The sequence below is a fragment of the Oncorhynchus mykiss genome, chromosome 11 (assembly GCF_057628025.1).
Source record: "Oncorhynchus mykiss isolate SJ-2025 chromosome 11, ASM5762802v1, whole genome shotgun sequence".
NCBI lineage: Eukaryota > Metazoa > Chordata > Actinopteri > Salmoniformes > Salmonidae > Oncorhynchus > Oncorhynchus mykiss.
In genome coordinates, this window is record NC_143032.1 from 86,578,305 (window position 1) to 86,603,177 (window position 24,873).

The 24,873-nt window shown below is 45.4% G+C and overlaps 1 protein-coding gene across 1 annotated transcript in view; it reads left to right on the top strand.

Moving 5' to 3' along the window:
- tmem8b (transmembrane protein 8B) overlaps nucleotides 1-24,873 on the top strand; it is a 251,306-nt gene that overhangs the window by 154,074 nt on the left and 72,359 nt on the right. Inside the window, exon 6 of the mRNA XM_036936604.2 lies at nucleotides 18,178-18,608. Coding sequence (XP_036792499.2) covers nucleotides 18,178-18,608 — 431 coding nt within the window. The remainder of the gene's footprint in view (nucleotides 1-18,177; nucleotides 18,609-24,873) is intronic.

A 24,873-nucleotide genomic window follows, 5' to 3' on the forward strand; every position in this document is an offset into this window, starting at 1 on the left:
CAAGTTCTAAACCCTCAGAGGTAGTAATCACACCTGTGGGGAGAGGGGCATTCTTCTTACCAAACCACATGACCTTTATTTTGGAGGTGTTCAGAACAAGGTTAAGGGCAGAGAAAGCTTGTTGGACACTAACAAAGCTTTGTTGTAAAACGTTTAACACAAAATACGGGGAGGGGCCAGCTGAGTATAAGACTCTGTCATCTACATATAAATGGATGAGTGAGATTCCTACTGCCTGAGCTATGTTTTTAATGTAAATTGAGAGCGTGGGGCCTAGGATTGAGCCTTGGGGTACTCCCTTGGTGACAAGCAGTGGCTGAGACAGCAGATGTTCTGACTTTATACACTGCACTCTTTGAGAGAGGTAGTGAGCAAACCAGGCCAAAGACCCCTCAGAGACACCTATACTCCTTAGCCGGCCCACAAGAATGGAATTGTCTACCGAATCAAAAGCTTTGGCCAAGTCAATAAAAATAGCAGCACAACATTGCTTAGAATCAAGGACAATGGTGACATCATTTAGGACCTTTAAGGTTGCAGTGACACATCCATAACCTGAGTGGAAACCAGATTGCGTACCAGAGAGAATACTATAGACATCAAGAAAGCCAGTCAGTTGATTATTGACAAGTTTTTCCAACACTTTTGATAAACTGGGCAAAATATAAATGGACCTATAACAGTTAGGATCAGCTTGATCTCCCCCTTTAAATAAAGGATGAACTGTGGCTGCCTTCCAAGCAATGGGAACCTCCCCAGAAAGGAGAGACAGGTTAAAAAGGTCAGAGATAGGCTTGGAGTTGATAAGGGCAGCAACCTCAAAGAAGAAAGGGTCTAAACCATCTGACACAGATTTTTTGGGGGTCAAGTTTAAGGAGCTCCTTTAGCACCTCATAATCAGTGACTGCCTGCAGGGAGAAACTTTGTAGCAGGGCAGGGGAAAAAGAGGGAGAAGCATCGGGGCTAGTCGCATTAGAAGGGTTGAGAGATGAGGAAATGTTGGACTGGCAAGGAGGCATGGCTGAGTCAAATAGGAATCCTGACTTGATGAAGTGGCGATTAAAGAGCTCAGCCATGTGCTTATTGTCAGTAACAACCACATCATCAACATGAAGGGACATGGGCAGCTGTGAGGAGGAGGGTTTATTCTCCAGGTCTTTAACTGTTTCCAGAACTTCTTGGGGTTAGACCCACAGAGAGAGAACTGCTTCTTAAAGTAACTAACTTTGACCTTCTGGATAGCCTGAGTGCACCTATTACTCATTTTCCTGAAGGAGAGCCATTCAGCTTGAGTACGGTGCCTTGCAAAAGTATTCATCCCCTTTGGCGTTTTTCCTATTTTGTTGCATTGCAACCTGTCATTTAAACAGATTTTTATGTGGACATACACAAAATAGTCCAAATTGGTGAAGTGAATTTTTTTTTTTTTGCTTGTTTCAAAATATTACAAAAAAAATCAAAATGAAAAGTGGTGGTGCATATGTTTTCACCCCCTTTGCTATGAAGCCCCTAAATAAGATCTGGTGCAACCAATTACCTTCAGAAGTCACATAATTAGTTAAATAAAGTCCACCTGTGTGCAATCTAAGTGTCACATGATCTGTCACACGATCTCAGTATATATACACCTGCTCTGAAAGGTGTATAACACCACCAAGCAAGTGGCACCATGAAGACCAAGGAGCTCTCCAAACAGTTGTGGAGAAGTACAGATCAGGGTTGGGTTTTTTGAAAACTTTTAACATTCCACGAAGCACCATTAAATCCATTATTAAAAAATGGAAAGAATATGGCACCACAACAAACCTGCCAAGAGAGGGCAGGGACACAAAAACTCACAGACCAGTTAAGGAGGGCATTAATCAGAGAGGCAACAAAGAGACCAAAGATAACCCTGAAGGACCCACAGCGGAGATTGGAGTATCTGTTCATAGGACCACTTCAAGCCATACACTCCACAGTGCTGGCGCTTTACCGAAGAGTGGCCAGAAAAAACGCAATTGCTTAAAGAATAAAAATAAGCAAACACGTTTGGTGTTTGCCAAAAGGCATGTGGGAGAATCCCCAAACATATGGAAGAAGGTACTCTGGTCAGATGAGACTACAATTGAGCTTTTTGGCCATCAAGGGAAATAGCTTTGTCTGGTGTAACCCACCACCTCTCACCACCCCGAGAATACCATCCCCAGCATCATGCTTTGGGGATGTTTTTCATTGGCAGGGACTGGGAAACTGGTCAGAAATTTAGGAATGCGCTAAATACAGGGAAATTCTCAGTCTTCCAGAGATTTGAGACTGGGACGGAGGTTCACCTTCCAGCAGGACAATGACCCTAAGCATACTGCTAAAGCAACACTTGATTGGTTTAAGGGAAACATTTAAATGTCTTGGAAGTTTAAACCCAGACCTCAATCCAATTGAGAATCTGTGGTACGACTTAAAGATTGCTGTACACCAGCGGAACCCATCCTACCCATCCAACTGGAGCAGTTTTGCCTTGAAGAATGGGCATAAATCCAGTGGCTAGATGTGCCAAGCTTATAGAGACATACCCCAAGAGACTTGCAGCTGTAATTGCTGCAAAACGTGGGTCTACAAAGTATTCGACTTTGGGGATGTGAATAGTTATGCACACTCAAGTTTTCTGTTTTTCTGTCTTATTTCTTGTTTGTTTCAAAATAAACAACATGGTAGGCATGTAGTGTAAATCAAATGATACAAACCTTTAAAAAAATCCATTTTAATTCCAGGTTCTTAGGCAACAAATAGGAGAAATGCCAAGGGGGGGGTGAATACTTTCACTAGCCTCTGTACCTGCACCAGACAGGGGCAGATGGTGAACAGCCTGGTGGAATCCAAGCAGCAGTGCTTGTCACACCCACTTGGGAGAAGCTTTTTTTTGGGAGGCAGATTCCTTGTAGAAAATCCCAGCTAGCTAGCTAATGTATCTAGCAAGTTCCTATCCACTCAAAAGGAGGTCGTTAGCGAGCTATATCTCTTCAGTTTCAGCAAATGGTCCTTTACGACGTCCAAACAAAGTTGTCCTGTAGCTGTTGGAGATTGCGAGGAGGATATCTTCTGATGTGATCAAAACAACAATATTGTTTCTTATGGAGGTAATTTACAATTTAAGTGTCCTGGCTGCATATCTGATTTCAAAATAGAGATGAATCCAAGGGGTACTGTATTGTAATTACCTCTGCAGAGAGGGAGGGGGCTTCAAAGGCCTCTGCATTTGAGTGGGGGAGGCTGTGAACACTCTCTTTCCATTGTTGGGCTCAAGGGCTTTGACACCTCTCACTTCACACCTCAGTGCGGCGAGCTCTGAACCACCTCAGCCGACGCTTGGCATTGCACATGGTGATCTTAGGCTTATGTTCGGCTGCTCGGGCATGGGAAACTAATTTCATGAAGCTCCCGATGAGCAGTTCTTGTGCTGACATTGCTTCCAGAGGCAGTTTGAAACTTGGTAGTGAGTACTTGTACTGATGACAGACAATGACAGACTACAGTAACCAATACCCCCCCTGCTGCCCTGGCTGAGACAAGACTAATCAGCAGAAAGCAGATTGTGTCTCTAGTCAGCAGAAAGCAGATTATGTCTCTAATCAGCAGAAAGCAGATTAAGTCTCTAGTCAACAGAAAGCAGATTATGTCTCTAGTCAACAGAAAGCAGATTATGTCTCTAGTCAGCAGAAAGCAGATTATGTCTCTAGTCAACAGAAAGCAGATTATGTCTCTCTCTAGTCAGCAGAAAGCAGATTATGTCTCTAGTCAACAGAAAGCAGATTATGTCTCTCTCTAGTCAACAGAAAGCAGATTATATCTCTCTCTAGTCAACAGAAAGCAGATTGTGTCTCTAGTCAGCAGGTATCAATAATGTATTTATGAAGCCCTTCTTACATCAGCTGATGTCACAAAGTGCTGTTCAGAAATCCAGCCTAAAACCCCAAACAGCAAGCAATGCAGATGTAGAAGCACGGTGGCTAGGAAAAAACTCCCTAGAAAGGCCAGAACCTAGGAAGAAATTTAGAGAGGAAAAAGGCTATGAGGGGTGGCCAGTCCTCTTCTGGCTGTGCCGGGTGGAGATTATAACAGAATATGGCCAAGATTTTCGAATGTTCATAGATGACCAGCAGGGTCAAATAATAATAATCACAGTGTTTGTAGAGGGTGCAACAGGTCAGCACCTCAGGAGTAAATGTCAGTTGGCTTTTCATAGCCGATCATTAAGCGTATCTCTACCGCTCCTGCTGTCTCTAGAGAGTTGAAAACAGTAGGTCTGGGACAGGTAGCACGTCCGGTGAACAGGTCAGGATTCCATAGCCGCAGGCAGAACAGTTGAAACTGGAGCAGCAGCACAGCCAGGTGGACTGGGGACAGCAAGTAGTCATCATGCCAGGTAGTCCTGAGGCATGGTCCTAGGGCTCAGGTCCTCAGAGAGAGAGGAAGAAAGAAAGAGAGAATTAGAGAGAGCATACTTAAATTTGAAGTCACGTAGATCACATCATTGCGCTCTTTTTGTTTACAAAGTCCTGTCCCACAAACTCCTGATTTACCTAACATCACTGTTAAGATTTAAAATGACCATTTATCAAACACGTTCACACTCCTTTGGTGTCTAGAGAGTTAGATAGAGAATCCTTTGGTTTCCTTGCACCTTGTGTGTGAAATGATCTACAATGCACTTTCAAATGGGGGGAATTGGTGTCTCCAGGGCATTTCAGATGGTTGTTAAGGGACCTTTGTACTGAAGAATGGGTCTCCAGGGCATTTCAGATGGTTGTTAAGGGACCTTTATACTGAAGAATGGGTCTCCAGGGCATTTCAGATGGTTGTTAAGGGACCTTTATACTGAAGAATGGGTCTGTTTTTTATTATTGTGTTTCTCTTTCTGTGTATTTTTTAAAAATTTTTTACAAATGTGTAGCTTCATGTGTTTATTGTATTTTGAAGTGTATGTGGTGCCAGACAGGTCTCATCTTGAAAATAGAACTTGATCTCAGCATTGATTCATTGACGCCTGTCAAAATAATATGAAATTAAAATATTACCACCTCTGTCCCCATGCAATAATAGTTTATCGCCCTCCCGCTCTTAGCAAATTGTTTGACTTGCAGTGCACCTATACTACATCAGAATTATTAATATTGGGTGATCTTAAAACCTCTTACTCCCACCCGACACGCAGACGTCCCATCTAGCCACCTGGAAATGCAAATGCGCTACGCTAAATGCTAATAGTACTCGTTAAAACTCAAACGTTCATTAAAACACACATGCAGGGTATTGAATTAAAGCTACACTCGTTGTGAATCTAGCCAACAAGTCAGATTTTTAAAATGCTTTTCGGCGAAAGCATGAGAAGCTATTATCTGATAGCATGCAACACCCCGAAATACCTGAAGACGACGTAAACAAATGAATTAGCGTAGCCGTCGCTACACAAATAGCAGAAATAAAATATAAAACATTCATTACCTTTGACGAGCTTCTTTGTTGGCACTCCTATATGCCCCATAAACATCACTATTGGGTCTTTTTTTCGATTAAATCGGTCCATATATACCCAAAATAGCCATCTATGGAAACTGTGTGATTCAGAAAAAAACACTGTTTCAAAACGCTGCGTCATTTTTTAAAATTAAAAAAGTCGACGATAAACTTTCACAAAACACTTCGAAATACTTTTGTAATCCAACTTTAGGTATTAGTAAACGTTAATAACATATCAAATTGATCACGGGGCGATGTGTATTCAATAGCTCCACTTCTTCAAATCATGTTCAGGAAATCTCTCTTCCAAAACTTCCTGTCGGAGACCGGACGGAATTGAATCTCTCTCCTTTGTTTGACCAATAAATAACTCCCAGGAAATTGACAAGACTGGCGACATCGTGTGGAAGCTGTAGGAATTGCAATCTCGGCCCCATTTAATTTGGTGTCCCTTAAACAATACATGCAAGTGGCGCATGGATATTTTTTCCAGTTTTCAGTGACCAGTTTTTCTTGCGCTTTTCGATGAAACACACGCTCTGTTATAGTCACAGCCGTGATTTAACCAGTTTTAGAAACTTCAGAGTGTTTTCTATCCACACATACTAATCATATGCATATACTATATTCCTGCCATGAGTAGCAGGACGCTGAAATGTTGCGCGATTTTTAACAGAATGTTCAAAAAAGTAAGGGGTCGACTTAATTAACCTGAATTGGTTGATGCCACTATCAGTTTTTCTCTCTCTCTCTCTCATAGCATCAGATAGACTGAAAGATATTTGTACTGAGGAACATTTTTACTCAATTGATCAAACCCGGGTCCCAACTTAAAACACTGACAACCGCTCTTCGTAAGTATCCAGCCCATACAAAGATACATGGTAGAACTTCCAATGAGAAGCATTTCCTGTATGACCTGGGAGGGTGTGTCCTCTTATCTCTGATTCGCATCAGGCCCTTAAATGTTTTACCTCTCTGTTTAACTGTTTAACTTTTATTTAAGCATGCTCCATATAAGGTATTAAGGGTAAAGGGCAGATCTAACCCATGGGTCACGCATGAATTGTCTTGAAAGATTTAACTTAGCAGATTTGTCTTGTGACTGGCAGTCCTTTAGACATTTTAGAAATATACCTTTTCAAAAGTTTGGCGTCACTTAGAAATGTCCTTGTTTTTGAAAGAAAACCTTTTTTTTTTTTGTCCATTCAAATAACATCAAATTGATCAGAAATACAGTGTAGACATTGTTAATGTTGTAAATTACTTTTGTAGCTGGAAACAGCAGATTTTCTTATGGAATATCTACATAGGCGTAAAGAGGCCCATTATCAGCAACCATCAGTCCTGAGTTCTACTGGCACATTGTGTTAGCTAATCCAGGTTTATAATTTTTTTAAACGAATTGATCATTAGAAAACCCTTTTTCAATTATGTTAGCACAGCTGAAAATTGTTGTGCTAATTAAAGAAGAAATAAAACTGGCCTTTAGACTAGTTGAGTATTTGAAGCATCAGCATTTGTGGGTTTGATTACAGGCACAAAATGGCCAGAAACAAAGACCTTTCTTCTGAAACTCGTCAGTCTATTCTTGTTCTGAGAAATGAAGGCTGTTCCATGCCAGAAATTGCCAAGAAACTGAAGATCTCGTACAACGCTGTGTACTACTCCCTTCACAGAACAGCGCAAACTGGCTCTAACCAGAATAGAAAGAGGAGTGGGAGGCCCCGGTGCACAACTGAGCAAGAGGAAAAGTACATTAGAGTGTCTAGTCCTCAACTGGCAGCTTCATTAAATAGTACCCGCAAAACACCAGTCTCAACGTCAACAGTGAAGAGACGACTCCGGGATGCTGGCCTTCTAGGCAGAGTTGCAAAGAAAAAGCCATATCTCAGACTGGCCAATAAAAAGGAAAGATTAAGATGGGCAAAGAACACAGACACTGGAGAGAGGAACACTGTCTAGAAGGCCAGCATCCCGGAGTCGCCTCTTCACCTATGGTGACAACATTTATCGAAATGCAGCAGGAACTACTAAACCTCTAGATACGATAACGCCTTCCACTATCACAGGAGACAGTTTCAATATGCAACATGGCATACTGAATCAGAAGGTTGTCTGGTATTACAGGAGACAGTTTCAATATGCAGCATACTGAATCAGAAGGTTCCCTGGTATTACAGGAGACAGTTTCAATATGCAGCATACTGAATCAGAAGGTTCCCTGGTATTACAGGAGACAGTTTCAATATGCAGCATACTGAATCAGAAGGTTCCCTGGTATTACAGGAGACAGTTTCAATATGCAGCATACTGAATCAGAAGGTTGTCTGGTATTACAGGAGACAGTCAATATGCAGCATACTGAATCAGAAGGTTGTCTGCTATTACAGGAGACAGTCAATATGCAACATACTGAATCAGAAGGTTGTCTGGTATTACAGGAGACAGTTTCAATATGCAACATGGCATACTGAATCAGAAGGTTGTCTGGTATCACAGGAGACAGTTTCAATATGCAGCATACTGAATCAGAAGGTTGTCTGGTATTACAGGAGACAGTCAATATGCAGCATACTGAATCAGAAGGTTGTCTGGTATTACAGGAGACAGTTTCAATATGCAGCATACTGAATCAGAAGGTTGTCTGGTATTACAGGAGACAGTTTCAATATGCAGCATACTGAATCAGAAGGTTGTCTGGTATTACAGGAGACAGTTTCAATATGCAGCATACTGAATCAGAAGGTTCCCTGGTATTACAGGAGACAGTCAATATGCAGCATACTGAATCAGAAGGTTGTCTGGTATTACAGGAGACAGTTTCAATATGCAGCATACTGAATCAGAAGGTTGTCTGGTATTACAGGAGACAGTTTCAATATGCAGCATACTGAATCAGAAGGTTGTCTGGTATTACAGGAGACAGTTTCAATATGCAGCATACTGAATCAGAAGGTTGTCTGGTATTACAGGAGACAGTTTCAATATGCAACATGGCATACTGAATCAGAAGGTTGTCTGGTATTACAGGAGACAGTTTCAATATGCAGCATACTGAATCAGAAGGTTCCCTGGTATTACAGGAGACAGTTTCAATATGCAACATGGCATACTGAATCAGAAGGTTGTCTGGTATTACAGGAGACAGTTTCAATATGCAACATGGCATACTGAATCAGAAGGTTGTCTGGTATTACAGGAGACAGTTTCAATATGCAGCATACTGAATCAGAAGGTTCCCTGGTATTACAGGAGACAGTTTCAATATGCAACATGGCATACTGAATCAGAAGGTTGTCTGGTATTACAGGAGACAGTTTCAATATGCAACATACTGAATCAGAAGGTTGTCTGGTATTACAGGAGACAGTCAATATGCAGCATACTGAATCAGAAGGTTGTCTGGTATTACAGGAGACAGTTTCAATATGCAGCATACTGAATCAGAAGGTTGTCTGGTATTATAGGAGACAGTTTCAATATGCAGCATACTGAATCAGAAGGTTCCCTGGTATTACAGGAGACAGTTTCAATATGCAGCATACTGAATCAGAAGGTTGTCTGGTATTACAGGAGACAGTTTCAATATGCAGCATACTGAATCAGAAGGTTCCCTGGTATTACAGGAGACAGTTTCAATATGCAACACAGCATACTGAATCAGAAGGTTGTCTGGTATTACAGGAGACAGTTTCAATATGCAACACGTCATACTGAATCAGAAGGTTGTCTGGTCCTCATTAACGTCACAGAGGTTCATCACTCCTTCTCTATTTCCAAATCTCTACTACACAAGCTTCCAACTTACCTAACTTTGGTGTTAAAGTATAAAAACACAAGATACCAAACCCGTTCACAGGGTTGGTTAACTCATGAGATTCCTCAGGTCCCCACCGAATTAGGTAAATCCGCTTTAAGTTTTAATGCGCCCCACTGCTGAAACAATTAGCAGAGGTCATGTTCTGGTGCCACTCAGACAGTTGACTGAGGACCTGCTGAAACAGTTGGATGTTCTGGTGCCACTCAGACAGTTGACTGAGGACCTGCTGAAACAGTTGGATGTTCTGGTGCCACTCAGACAGTTGACTGAGGACCTGCTGAAACAGTTGGATGTTCTGGTGCCGCTCAGACAGTTGACTGAGGACCTGCTGAAACAGTTGGATGTTCTGGTGCCGCTCAGACAGTTGACTGAGGACCTGCTGAAACAGTTGGATGTTCTGGTGCCGCTCAGACAGTTGACTGAGGACCTGCTGAAACAGTTGGATGTTCTGGTGCCACTCAGACAGTTGACTGAGGACCTGCTGAAACAGTTGGATGTTCTGGTGCCACTCAGACAGTTGACTGAGGACCTGCTGAAACAGTTGGATGTTCTGGTGCCACTCAGACAGTTGACTGAGGACCTGCTGAAACAGTTGGATGTTCTGGTGCCGATCAGACAGTTGACTGAGGACCTGCTGAAACAGTTGGATGTTCTGGTGCAGCTCAGACAGTTGACTGAGGACCTGCTGAAACAGTTGGATGTTCTGGTGCCACTCAGACAGTTGACTGAGGACCTGCTGAAACAGTTGGATGTTCTGGTGCCACTCAGACAGTTGACTGAGGACCTGCTGAAACAGTTGGATGTTCTGGTGCCGATCAGACAGTTGACTGAGGACCTGCTGAAACAGTTGGATGTTCTGGTGCCACTCAGACAGTTGACTGAGGACCTGCTGAAACAGTTGGATGTTCTGGTGCCGATCAGACAGTTGACTGAGGACCTGCTGAAACAGTTGGATGTTCTGGTGCCACTCAGACAGTTGACTCAGGACCTGCTGAAACAGTTGGATGTTCTGGTGCAGCTCAGACAGTTGACTGAGGACCTGCTGAAACAGTTGGATGTTCTGGTGCCACTCAGACAGTTGACTGAGGACCTGCTGAAACAGTTGGATGTTCTGGTGCCACTCAGACAGTTGACTGAGGACCTGCTGAAACAGTTGGATGTTCTGGTGCCACTCAGACAGTTGACTGAGGACCTGCTGAAACAGTTGGATGTTCTGGTGCCACTCAGACAGTTGACTGAGGACCTGCTGAAACAGTTGGATGTTCTGGTGCCGATCAGACAGTTGACTGAGGACCTGCTGAAACAGTTGGATGTTCTGGTGCCACTCAGACAGTTGACTGAGGACCTGCTGAAACAGTTGGATGTTCTGGTGCCACTCAGACAGTTGACTGAGGACCTGCTGAAACAGTTGGATGTTCTGGTGCCACTCAGACAGTTGACTGAGGACCTGCTGAAACAGTTGGATGTTCTGGTGCCACTCAGACAGTTGACTGAGGACCTGCTGAAACAGTTGGATGTTCTGGTGCCACTCAGACAGTTGACTGAGGACCTGCTGAAACAGTTGGATGTTCTGGTGCCACTCAGACAGTTGACTGAGGACCTGCTGAAACAGTTGGATGTTCTGGTGCCACTCAGACAGTTGACTGAGGACCTGCTGAAACAGTTGGATGTTCTGGTGCCACTCAGACAGTTGACTGAGGACCTGCTGAAACAGTTGGATGTTCTGGTGCCGCTCAGACAGTTGACTGAGGACCTGCTGAAACAGTTGGATGTTCTGGTGCCACTCAGACAGTTGACTGAGGACCTGCTGAAACAGTTGGATGTTCTGGTGCCACTCAGACAGTTGACTGAGGACCTGCTGAAACAGTTGGATGTTCTGGTGCCACTCAGACAGTTGACTGAGGACCTGCTGAAACAGTTGGATGTTCTGGTGCCACTCAGACAGTTGACTGAGGACCTGCTGAAACAGTTGGATGTTCTGGTGCCACTCAGACAGTTGACTGAGGACCTGCTGAAACAGTTGGATGTTCTGGTGCCACTCAGACAGTTGACTGAGGACCTGCTGAAACAGTTGGATGTTCTGGTGCCACTCAGACAGTTGACTGAGGACCTGCTGAAACAGTTGGATGTTCTGGTGCCACTCAGACAGTTGACTGAGGACCTGCTGAAACAGTTGGATGTTCTGGTGCAGCTCAGACAGTTGACTGAGGACCTGCTGAAACAGTTGGATGTTCTGGTGCCGATCAGACAGTTGACTGAGGACCTGCTGAAACAGTTGGATGTTCTGGTGCCGCTCAGACAGTTGACTGAGGACCTGCTGAAACAGTTGGATGTTCTGGTGCCACTCAGACAGTTGACTGAGGACCTGCTGAAACAGTTGGATGTTCTGGTGCCACTCAGACAGTTGACTGAGGACCTGCTGAAACAGTTGGATGTTCTGGTGCCACTCAGACAGTTGACTGAGGACCTGCTGAAACAGTTGGATGTTCTGGTGCCGATCAGACAGTTGACTGAGGACCTGCTGAAACAGTTGGATGTTCTGGTGCCACTCAGACAGTTGACTGAGGACCTGCTGAAACAGTTGGATGTTCTGGTGCCGCTCAGACAGTTGACTGAGGACCTGCTGAAACAGTTGGATGTTCTGGTGCCGCTCAGACAGTTGACTGAGGACTTGGTAGTAGATCGTTTTTATGTTTTTTTCCCCGTATTTTTTTGTATTTGAACATGTATTTCTGTGTAGTTTTAAATGTGTATATTGTAGGTCTGTGTATATTGTAGGTCTGTGTATATTGTAGGTCTGTGTATATTGTAGGTCTGTGTATATTGTAGGTCTGTGTATATTGTAGGTCTGTGTATATTGTAGGTCTGTGTATATTGTAGGTCTGTGTATATTGTAGGTCTGTGTATATACACTGGAAATGAGGTGTTGATTCCCTGATCAAATAACAGTTCAATAACAAATCTCATTGTTGATTGGCTGATTGATTCATCCACCCTTTAACTGCTGGCTACGTTATGTTATAGTAGAACACTGAGAAGATTCTGGTGTGTGACCCGCTAAAACACAGCGTGAGACTGATGAACAGAGACAGTTTGGCTGATATCGCTCCGACAGATGTGTGTGTGTGTGTGTGTGTGTGTGTGTGTGTGTGTGTGTGTGTGTGTGTGTGTGTGTGTGTGTGTGTGTGTGTGTGTGTGTGTGTGTGTGTGTGTGTGTGTGTGTAGTGGGTCAATATTTATCATATATGGGTCTCCCGGGTGGCACAGTGGTTAAGGGCGCTGTACTGCAGTGCCAGCTGCGCCACCAGAGACTCTGGGTTCGTGCCCAGGCTCTGTCATAACCGGCCGCGACCGGGAGGTCCGTGGGGCACAATTGGCCTAGTGTCGTCCGGGTTAGGGAGGGTTTGGCCGGTAGGGAAATCTCATTGCGCACCAGCGACTACTGTGGCAGGCCGGGCGCAGTGCACGCTAACCAGGGTTGCCAGGTGCACGGTGTTTCCTCCGACACATTGGTGCGGCTGGCTTGGATGGTGCTGTGTTAAGAAGCATTGTGGCTTGGTTGGGTTGTGTATTGGAGGACGCATGACGTTCAACCTTGTAGCGATGAGACAAGAGTTGTAGCGATGAGACAAGATAGTACCTCCTAAAACAATTGGATACCACGAAATTGGGGAGAAAAAATACAGAAATAATAATAACAATATTTATCATATATGGATATTATATACACTGACTGTACAAAATATTAGGAACACCTGCTCTTTCCATGACAAGACTGACCAGGTGAATCCAGGTGAAATCTATGATCCCTTATTGACGTCACTTTGTTAAATCCACTTCAATCAGTGTAGATGAAGGGGAGGAGACGGGGTTAAATAATGTTTTTTAAGCCTTGAGACAACTGATACATGGATGTCGTATGTGTGCCATTCAGACAGTGGTAGTCTGACTCCATAAAGCGGTAGAAACCAAACAGGAAGAGACTGTTTGGATTCCAATAGCATTTTTTTCTTCATTTTTTCATTTCACCTTTATTTAACCAAATCCAATTTATTTAGTAGATTGATGAAGAAGGGAAAAAAATATGCAATCAATTGTTTTATATAATCAGTTTTAGAATAAGGCTGTAACGTAACAAAATGTGGAGAAATGAAGGGGTTTGAATACTTTCTGAATGCATTGTGTGTAGAAAAGTATGTGGACACCTCTTCAAATTAGTGGATTCGGCTATTTCAAACACACCCGTTGCTGACAGGTGTAAAATTGAGCACACAGCCATGCAATCTCCCATAGACAAACACTGGCAGTAGAATGGACTTATTGAAGATCTCAGCGACTTTCAACGTGGCACCACCTTTCTAACAAGTCAGTTTGTCAAATTTCTGCCCTGCTGGAGCCGGTCAACTGTAAGTGCTGTTATTGTGAAGTGGAAATGTCTAGCAGCAACAACAGCTCACAGAGCCCTGACCTCAACCCCATCGAACACTCAGGGATGAATTGGACTGCCGACTGCAAGCCTAATAACCCAACATCAGTGTCCGAACTCACTAATGCTCTTGTGGCTGAATAGAAGCAAGTCCTCGAAACAATGTTCCAACATCTAGTGGAAAGCCTTCCCAGAAGAGTGGAGGCTGTTATGGCAGCAATGTTCCAACATCTAGTGGAAAACCTTCCCAGAAGAGTGGAGTCTGTTATGGCAGCAATGTTCCAACATCTAGTGGAAAACCTTCCCAGAAGAGTGGAGGCTGTTATAGCAGAAATGTTCCAACATCTAGTGGAAAGCCTTCCCAAAAGAGTGGAGGTTGTTATAGCAGCAATGTTCCAACATCTAGTGGAAAGCCTTCCCAAAAGAGTGGAGGCTGTTATAGCAGCAATGTTCCAACATCTAGTGGAAAGCCTTCCCAGAAGATTGGAGGCTGTTATAGCAGCAATGTTCCAACATCTAGTGGAAAGCCTTCCTAGAAGAGTGGAGGCTGTTATCGCAGCAATGTTCCAACATCTAGTGGAAAGCCTTCCCAGAAGAGTGGAGGTTGTTCTAGCAGATAAGGGGGGAAACCAACTCCGTATTAATGCCCATGATTTTAGAATGAGATGTTCGATGAGCACATGTCCACATACTTTTGATCATGTAGTGTATATTTAGCTCATCCTAATATTTCTATATTTCTTAAATCTATTATTTTACTTTAGATGAGTGTACATTGTTGTGAATGGTTGTGAACAAGTCCACACACTCAAATTGTAACTCTAAATACAATCCCTTAGTGTAAAATAGCCTTTGTTCTCATGGACACACACAGTGTTTATCTTCAGTACTCTCTCTCTAGTACCGTCTCTGATTCACTCTGCTCTCATACAAGACAGTTTTACAGAGAATCAGGCTTATATAGCAAATATTATATGTGAAAGCAGACAGTCAATCACCCATTAAAACGTCTGTTTAACAACAGTCACCCATTAAAATGTCTGTTTAACCACAGTCACCCATTAAAACGTCTGTTTAACAACAGTCACCCATTAGAATATCTGTTTAACCACAGTCACCCATTAAAACGTCTGTGTAACCACAGTCACCCATTAAAACATCTGTTTAACCACAGTCACCCATTAAAACGTCTGTTTAACAACAGTCAATCATTAAAACGTCTGTTAAACCACAGTCACCCATTAAAACGTCTGTGTGACCACAGTCACCCATAAAAACATCTGTTTAACCACAGTCACCCATTAAAACGTCTGTTTAACCACAGTCACCCATTAAAACGTCTGTTTCACAACAGTCACCCATTAAAATGTCTGTTTAACAACAGTCACCCATTAGAATATCTGTTTAACCACAGTCACCCATTAAAACGTCTGTTTAACAACAGTCACTCATTAAAACGTCTGTTAAACCACAGTCACCCATTAAAACGTCTGTGTGACCACAGTCACCCATTAAAACATCTGTTTAACCACAGTCACCCATTAAAACGTCTGTTTAACCACAGTCACCCATTAAAATGTCTGTTCAACCACAGTCACCCATTAAAACGTCTGTTTAACCACAGTCACCCATTAAAACATCTGTTTAACCACAGTCACCCATTAAAATGTATGTTTAACAACAGCCACTCATTAAAACGTCTGTTTAACCACAGTCACCCATTAAAACGTCTGTTTAACCACAGTCACCCATTAAAACGTCTGTTTAACAACAGTCACCCATTAAAATGTCTGTTTAACCACAGTCACCCATTAAAACGTCTGTTTAACCACAGTCACCCATTAAAACGTCTGTTTAACCACAGTCACCCATTAAAACGTCTGTGTAACCACAGCCACCCATTAAAACGTCTGTTTAACAACAGTCACTCATTAAAACGTCTGTTAAACCACAGTCACCCATTAAAACGTCTGTGTGACCACAGTCACCCATTAAAACATCTGTTTAACCACAGTCACCCATTAAAACGTCTGTTTAACCACAGTCACCCATTAAAACGTCTGTTTCACAACAGTCACCCATTAAAATGTCTGTTTAACAACAGTCACCCATTAAAATGTCTGTTTAACCACAGTCACCCATTAAAACGTCTGTTTAACAACAGTCACCCATTAAAATGTCTGTTTAACCACAGTCACCCATTAAAACGTCTGTTTAACAACAGTCACCCATTAGAATATCTGTTTAACCACAGTCACCCATTAAAACGTCTGTGTAACCACAGTCACCCATTAAAACATCTGTTTAACCACAGTCACCCATTAAAACGTCTGTTTAACAACAGTCACTCATTAAAACGTCTGTTAAACCACAGTCACCCATTAAAACGTCTGTGTGACCACAGTCACCCATTAAAACATCTGTTTAACCACAGTCACCCATTAAAACGTCTGTTTAACCACAGTCACCCATTAAAACGTCTGTTTCACAACAGTCACCCATTAAAATGTCTGTTTAACAACAGTCACCCATTAAAATGTCTGTTTAACCACAGTCACCCATTAAAATGTCTGTTCAACCACAGTCACCCATTAAAATGTCTGTTTAACCACAGTCACCCATTAAAATGTCTGTTTAACCACAGTCACCCATTAAAACGTCTGTTTAACCACAGTCACCCATTAAAACGTCTGTTTAACCACAGTCACCCATTAAAATGTATGTTTAACAACAGTCACTCATTAAAACGTCTGTTTCACAACAGTCACCCATTAAAATGTCTGTTTAACAACAGTCACCCATTAAAATGTCTGTTTAACCACAGTCACCCATTAAAATGTCTGTTCAACCACAGTCACCCATTAAAATGTCTGTTTAACCACAGTCACCCATTAAAATGTCTGTTTAACCACAGTCACCCATTAAAACGTCTGTTTAACCACAGTCACCCATTAAAACGTCTGTTTAACCACAGTCACCCATTAAAATGTATGTTTAACAACAGTCACTCATTAAAACGTCTGTTTAACCACAGTCACCCATTAAAACGTCTGTTTAACCACAGTCACCCATTAAAACGTCTGTTTAACAACAGTCACCCATTAAAATGTCTGTTTAACCACAGTCACCCATTAAAACGTCTGTTTAACCACAGTCACCCATTAAAACGTCTGTTTAACCACAGTCACCCATTAAAACGTCTGTGTAACCACAGCCACCCATTAAAACGTCTGTTTAACCACAGTCACCCATTAAAACGTCTGTTTAACCACAGTCACCCATTAAAACGTCTGTTTAACCACAGTCACCCATTAAAACGTCTGTGTAACCACAGTCACCCATTAAAACGTCTGTGTAACCACAGCCACCCATTAAAACGTCTGTTTAACCACAGTCACCCATTAAAATGTATGTTTAACCACAGTCACCCATTAAAACGTCTGTTTAACAACAGTCACCCATTAGAACGTTGCTGCTGAAAGCTGTATAGTTCCACTTCATTTGATAATTTCAACACACTGTTGTGTTTTTCTGCTTCCAGACGATCAGATGATCTGACTGGTTGATGTGGAGATGAGAGGAAATAGAAGCCTCTTGACAATGATCCACCTTTTGTTTGTTTCTCTAACCCTCTGAGTGTGTGTGTGTGTGTGTGTGTGTGTGTGTGTGTGTGTGTGTGTGTGTGTGTGTGTGTGTGTGTGTGTGTGTGTGTGTGTGTGTGTGTGTGTGTGTGTGTGTGTGTGTGTCGACAGGCTGCTGCCGCCCATGAGAGCACTTCAGACTGACTCAGACACTTCTCTACAGATAATACTGCCAGGCAACCTAACAGGCACATGTGCGAACTAGGCCTGAGCAGAGAGGAGAGGCTCTTGAGAGGAGAGGAGGAGGAGAGGAGACAAGAGAGGCAAGGAGGAGAGGATTGGGGGAGGAGGAGGAGAAGAGAGGAGAAGAGAGGAGAAGAGAGGAGAGGAGAGGAGAGGAGAGGAGAAGGGGAGAGAGGAGAGGGGAAGAGAGGAGAGGAGAGGAGAGGAGAGGAGAGGGGGAGAGAGGAGAGGGGAAGAGAGGAGAAGAGAAGAGAGGAGAGGAGAGGGGAAGAGAGGAGAAGAGAAGAGAGGAGAGGCCTGTTTCACACTGGTATTGCCATGACATGACACATTTCGTCTGTCTGTCTGTCTGTCTGTCTGTCTGTCTGTCTGTCTGTCTGTCTGTCTGTCTGTCTGTCTGTCTGTCTGCCTTTCTGCTTGTCTGTCTGTCTCTCTGTCTCCCCATTCTTCCTAATGACTCCATTGTTTCTCTCCCCCTCTCTCTCTCTACCTCTATCTCTCTCGCTCTCTCTCCCTCTCTCTCTATCTCTCTCTCTCCCCCTCTCTCTCCCTACCTCTATATCTCTCTCTCTCCCTCTCTCTCTATCTCTCTCTCTTTCCCTCTCCAGATTGCTCCAAATCCAGCGCCTCTAAGGGTTCCCCCTCCAGCTCCTCTTCTGGCCCCAGCTCTAATCTCAACCTGCCGCAGTCCTTTGGCAGTGCTATGGGCTTCTCTCTCTCTGAGACGCTCCCCTCCACCCCTGCCGGCCTCCCGGGCCTCCCCAGCCACGCCCAGAACTCCTCCTCTTTGGACCCCGCTGGCTCCCTTCTCTCCCCACAGGACAGTATAACCCATATGGCTCCCAGCTCCGACCCCCACAGGTGCTGGCCCATCCGGCCCACCCTGAGGAATGAGCTGGACACCTTCTCCGTCCACTTCTACATCTTCTTTGGTCCGAACATCTCTGTTCCTCCGGACAGGGCTGCTGTGTTCTCCATTAACCTCATGCCTGTCCTGGACAGTGGAGGAGTCCTGAATATGGAACTCAAACTCAACTTGGTGAGTGTCAAAAAGATTTTATTACAAGATGTGTTTTGTACCTTGTAATTTTTCCCTCTCTCACACAACCACACAGTGGGAAGGACGTTTGCAATTCTTGTACTGTTTTGTTTAAACACAGACTAAAGTCCTGACAATTTTCTGGTAATTATGTTGTACCTAGCTCTTAGATACTGAGATACTAAAGCTACCTTCCCTGAGTGATTTGTTGGTTCTGTCAGGTGCGTGAATGAGGACCCAAAAGCGAATTAACAAACAGAGTCTCTTTAATGATGAACACACGTGGGCTCAGATGGACAGGTAGATTCCGACAGGACAGGACAAGGTTGCAGCAAACACGATGATAGTCTGGTTCAGGCATGAGACACACAAACAAGAATCCGACAAAGACAGGAGCAGAAACAGAGAGAGATATAGGGACCTAATCAGAGGGAAAAAGGGAACAGGTGGGAAAAGGGGTGAATGAGGTAGTCAGAGAAGACAAGGAACAGCTGGGGGAAAGAGGGACAGAAACGGTAACCTAGTACGACCAGCAGAGGGAGACAGGGTGAAAGGAAAGGACAGAAACAAGACACAACATGACAATACATGACAGTACCCCCCCACTCACCGAGCGCCTCCTGGCGCACTCGAGGAGGAAACCTGGCGGCAACGGAGGAAATCCTCGATCAGCGCACGGTCCAGCACGTCCCGAGAGGGAACCCAACTCCTCTCCTCAGGACCGTACCCCTCCCAATCTACGAGGTACTGGTGACCACGGCCCCGAGGACGCATGTCCAAAATCCTACGGACCCTGTAGATGGGTGCGCCCTCGACAAGGATGGGGGGGGGGGGGGGGAAGACGAGCGGGGGCGCGAAGAACGGGCTTGATACAGGAGACATGGAAGACCGGGTGGACGCGACGAAGGTATCGCGGAAGAAGAAGTCGAACTGCGACAGGATTAATGACCCGAGAAATACGGAACGGACCAATGAACCGCGGGGTCAACTTGCGAGAAGCCGTCTTAAGGGGAAGGTTCTGAGTGGAGAGCCAAACTCTCTGACCGCGACAATATCTAGGACTCTTAGTTCTACGCTTATTAGCAGCCCTCACAGTCTGCGTCCTATAACGGCAAAGTGCAGACCTGACCCTCTTCCAGGTGCGCTCGCAACGTTGGACAAAAGCCTGAGCGGATGGGACGCTGGACTCGGCGAACTGAGATGAGAACAGCGGAGGCTGGTACCCGAGGCTACTCTGAAAAGGAGATAGCCCGGTCGCAGACGAAGGAAGCGAGTTGTGGGCGTACTCTGCCCAGGGGAGCTGTTCTGACCAAGACGCAGGGTTGCGAAAAGAAAGACTGCGTAAGATGCGACCAATAGTCTGATTGGCCCGTTCTGCTTGACCGTTAGACTGGGGGTGAAAGCCGGAAGAGAGACTGACGGAAGCCCCAATCAAACGGCAAAACTCCCTCCAAAATTGAGACGTGAATTGCGGACCTCTGTCCGAAACGACGTCTGACGGAAGGCCATGAATTCTGAAAACATTCTCGATGATGATTTGTGCCGTCTCTTTAGCAGAAGGAAGCTTAGCAAGGGGAATGAAATGAGCCGCCTTAGAGAACCTATCGACAACCGTAACAATAACAGTCTTCCCCGCTGACGAAGGCAGTCCGGTGACAAAATCTAAGGCGATGTGAGACCACGGTCGAGAGGGAATGGGAAGCGGCCTGAGACGGCCGGCAGGAGGGGAGTTACCGGACTTAGTCTGCGCGCAGACCGAACAAGCAGCCACGAAACGACGCGTGTCATGCTCCCGGGTGGGCCACCAAAAATGCTGGCGAATGGAAGCAAGCGTACCCCGAACGCCAGGGTGGCCGGCTAACTTGGCAGAGTGAGCCCACTGAAGAACGGCCAGACGAGTAGGAACGGGAACGAAAAGAAGGTTCCTAGGACAAGCGCGCGGCGACGGAGTGTGAGTGAGCGCTTGCTTTACCTGCCTCTCAATTCCCCAGACAGTCAACCCGACAACACGCCCCTCAGGGAGAATCCCCTCGGGGTCAGTGGAGGCTACTGAAGAACTGAAGAGACGAGATAAAGCATCAGGCTTGGTGTTCTTAGAGCCCGGACGATAAGAAATCACGAACTCGAAACGAGCGAAAAACAGCGCCCAACGCGCCTGACGCGCATTAAGTCGTTTGGCAGAACGGATGTACTCAAGGTTCCTATGGTCAGTCCAAACGACAAAAGGAACGGTCGCCCCCTCCAACCACTGTCGCCATTCGCCTAGGGCTAACCGGATGGCGAGCAGTTCGCGGTTTCCCACATCATAGTTACGTTCCGACGGCGACAGGCGATGAGAAAAATACGCGCATGGGTGGACCTTGTCGTCAGAGAGGGAGCGCTGAGAAAGAATGGCTCCCACGCCCACCTCTGACGCGTCAACCTCGACAACGAACTGTCTAGAGACGTCAGGTGTAACAAGGATAGGAGCGGATGTAAAAAGATTCTTGAGGAGATCAAAAGCTCCCTGGGCGGAAACGGACCACTTAAAGCACGTCTTGACAGAAGTAAGGGCTGTGAGAGGAGCTGCCACCTGACCGAAATTACGGATGAAACGACGATAGAAGTTCGCGAAGCCGAGAAAGCGCTGCAGCTCGACGCGTGACTTAGGGGCGGGCCAATCAATGACAGCTTGGACCTTAGCGGGATCCATCTTAATGCCTTCAGCGGAAATAACAGAACCGAGAAATGTGACGGAGGAGGCATGAAAAGTGCACTTCTCAGCCTTCACAAAAAGACAATTCTCTAAAAGGCGCTGGAGGACACGTCGAACGTGCTGAACATGAATCTGGAGTGACGGTGAAAAAAATCAGGATATCGTCAAGGTAAACGAAAACAAAGATGTTCAGCATGTCTCTCAGGACATCATTGACTAATGCCTGAAAGACAGCTGGAGCGTTAGCGAGGCCGAAAGGAAGAACCCGGTATTCAAAGTGCCCTAACGGAGTGTTAAACGCCGTCTTCCACTCGTCCCCCTCCCTGATGCGCACGAGATGGTAAGCGTTACGAAGGTCCAACTTAGTGAAAAACCTGGCTCCCTGCAGGATCTCGAAGGCTGAAGACATAAGAGGAAGCGGATAACGATTCTTCACTGTTATGTCATTCAGCCCTCGATAATCTATGCAGGGGCGCAGAGACCCGTCCTTCTTCTTGACAAAAAAAAACCCCGCTCCGGCGGGAGAGGAGGAGGGGACTATGGTACCGGCGTCAAGAGCTACAGACAAATAATCTTCGAGAGCCTTACGTTCGGGAGCCGACAGAGAGTATAGTCTACCCCGGGGGGGAGTGGTTCCCGGAAGGAGATCAATACTACAATCATACGACCGGTGTGGAGGAAGAGAGGTGGCCCTGGACCGACTGAACACCGTGCGCAGATCGTGATATTCCTCCGGCACCCCTGTCAAATCACCAGGCTCCTCCTGTGAAGAAGAGAGAAGGAAACAGGAGGGATAGCAGACATTAAACATTTCACATGACAAGAGACGTTCCAGGAGAGGATAGAATTACTAGACCAATTAATGGAAGGATTATGACAAACTAGCCAGGGATGGCCCAAAACAACAGGTGTAAAAGGTGAACGAAAAATTAAAAAAGAAATGGTTTCGCTATGATTACCAGAAACAGTGAGGGTTAAAGGTAGCGTCTCACGCTGAATCCTGGGGAGAGGACTACCATCCAGGGCGAACAAGGCCGTGGACTCCCTTTACTGTCTGAGAGGAATGTCATGTTCCCGAGCCCAGGTCTCGTCCATAAAACAGCCCTCCGCCCCAGAGTCTATTAAGGCACTGCAGGAAGCTGACGAACCGGTCCAGCGTAGATGGACCGACAAGGTAGTGCAGGATCTTGAAGGAGAGACAGGAGTAGTAGCGCTCACCAGTAGCCCTCCGCTTACTGATGAGCTCTGGCTTTTACTGGACATGAAGTGACAAAATGACCAGCAGAACCGCAATAGAGACAGAGGCGGTTGGTGATTCTCCGTTCCCTCTCCTTAGTCGAGATGCGGATACCTCCCAGCTGCATAGGCTCAGCTCCCGAGCCGGCAGAGGAAGATGGTAGTGATGCGGAGAGGGGGGCAACGGAGAACGCGAGCTCCTTTCCACGAGCTCGGTGACGAAGATCAACCCGTCGCTCAATGCGAATAGCGAGTTCAATCAAGGAATCCACGCTGGAAGGAACCTCCCGGGAGAGAATCTCATCCTTTACCTCTGCGCGGAGACCCTCCAGAAAACGAGCGAGCAAAGCCGGCTCGTTCCAGCCACTGGAGGCAGCAAGAGTGCGAAACTCAATAGAGTAGTCTGTTATGGATCGATTACCTTGACATAGGGAAGACAGGGCCCTGGAAGCCTCCTCCCCAAAAACAGATCGATCAAAAACCCGTATCATCTCCTCCTTAAAGTCCTGATACTGGTTAGTACACTCAGCCCTTGCCTCCCAGATTGCCGTGCCCCACTCACGAGCCCGTCCAGTAAGGAGAGATATGACGTAGGCGACACGAGCAGTGCTCCTGGCGTAAGTGTTGGGCTGGAGAGAAAACACAATATCACACTGGGTGAGGAACGAGCGGCATTCAGTGGGCTCCCCAGAGTAACACGGCGGGTTATTGATTCTGGGCTCCGGAGATTCGAAAGCCCTGGAAGTGGCCGGTGGATCGAGGCGGAGATGGTGAACCTGTTCTGTGAGGTTGGAGACTTGGGTGGCCAGGGTCTCAACGGCATGTCGAGCAGCAGACAATTCCTGCTCGTGTCTGCCTAGCATCGCTCCCTGGATCTCGACGGCTGAGTGGAGAGGATCCGAAGTCGCTGGGTCCATTCTTGGTCGGATTCTTCTGTCAGGTGCGTGAATGAGGACCCAAAAGCGAATTAACAAACAGAGTCTCTTTAATGATGAACACACGTGGGCTCAGATGGACAGGTAGATTCCGACAGGACAGGACAAGGTTGCAGCAAACACGATGATAGTCTGGTTCAGGCATGAGACACACAAACAAGAATCCGACAAAGACAGGAGCAGAAACAGAGAGAGATATAGGGACCTAATCAGAGGGAAAAAGGGAACAGGTGGGAAAAGGGGTGAATGAGGTAGTCAGAGAAGACAAGGAACAGCTGGGGGAAAGAGGGACAGAAACGGTAACCTAGTACGACCAGCAGAGGGAGACAGGGTGAAAGGAAAGGACAGAAACAAGACACAACATGACAATACATGACAGGTTCAATACCAAGGCTAGCATTTCCTTCTAGTAGCGGAATCCCACTGTGTTTTACATGTCCACACCAGCAGTACATCATATCTACCTATCCCTCCCAGGTTGTTAGACTGTCATGGTTCCTCCTTGTCCCTCTGCCTTAGTTCCAGGAAGTGAAATAGGCCTATTTTCATACCAGGAAGGGAAATAGGATGATTTTCATACAAGGAAGGGAAATAGGCCTATTTTCATACAAGGAAGGGAAATAGGCCTATTTTCATACCAGGAAGGGAAATAGGCCTATTTTCATACCAGGAAGGGAAATAGGCCTATTTTCATACCAGGAAGGGAAATATGATGATTTTCATACCAGCAAGTGAAATAGGCCTATTTTCATACCAGGAACGGAAATAGGATGATTTTCATACCAGCAAGTGAAATAGGACGATTTTCATACCAGGAAGTGAAATAGGCCTATTTTCATACAAGCCAAGACATTAAGGCATTAGCTACAGTATGGAGGCAGTGTTACAGCCTAAAGCCATCACATTGTTCCAACGTAAAGCCATCACTGTGTTCCAACGTAAGGCCATCACAGTGGTCCAACCTAAAGCCATCACAGTGTTCCAACCTAAAGCCATCACAGTGTTCCAATGTAAAGCCAACGTAAAGCCATCACAGTGGTCCAACCTAAAGCCATCACAGTGTTCCAACGTAAAGCCATCACAGTGTTCCAACCTAAAGCCATCACAGTGTTCCAACCTAATGTCACGGATCCCTCCGGAACTGTCATTATTCAAACCCGGTCCCTATTCCCATTGATTAGTAATTGTATAAGTGTGCCCTTGGTTTACCATGGTCCTGTTGATTATTGTTCCAATTTTTGTTGGTCGTGTGAGTACCTGTGCTGTGTTGTTTTGGCTTTTGTGCCCTAACCTAAAGCCATCACAGTGTTCCAACCTAAAGCCATCACAGTGTTCCAACCTAAAGCCATCACAGTGTTCCAACCTAAAGCAATCACAGTGAACAGCAGCAGCATGCAGA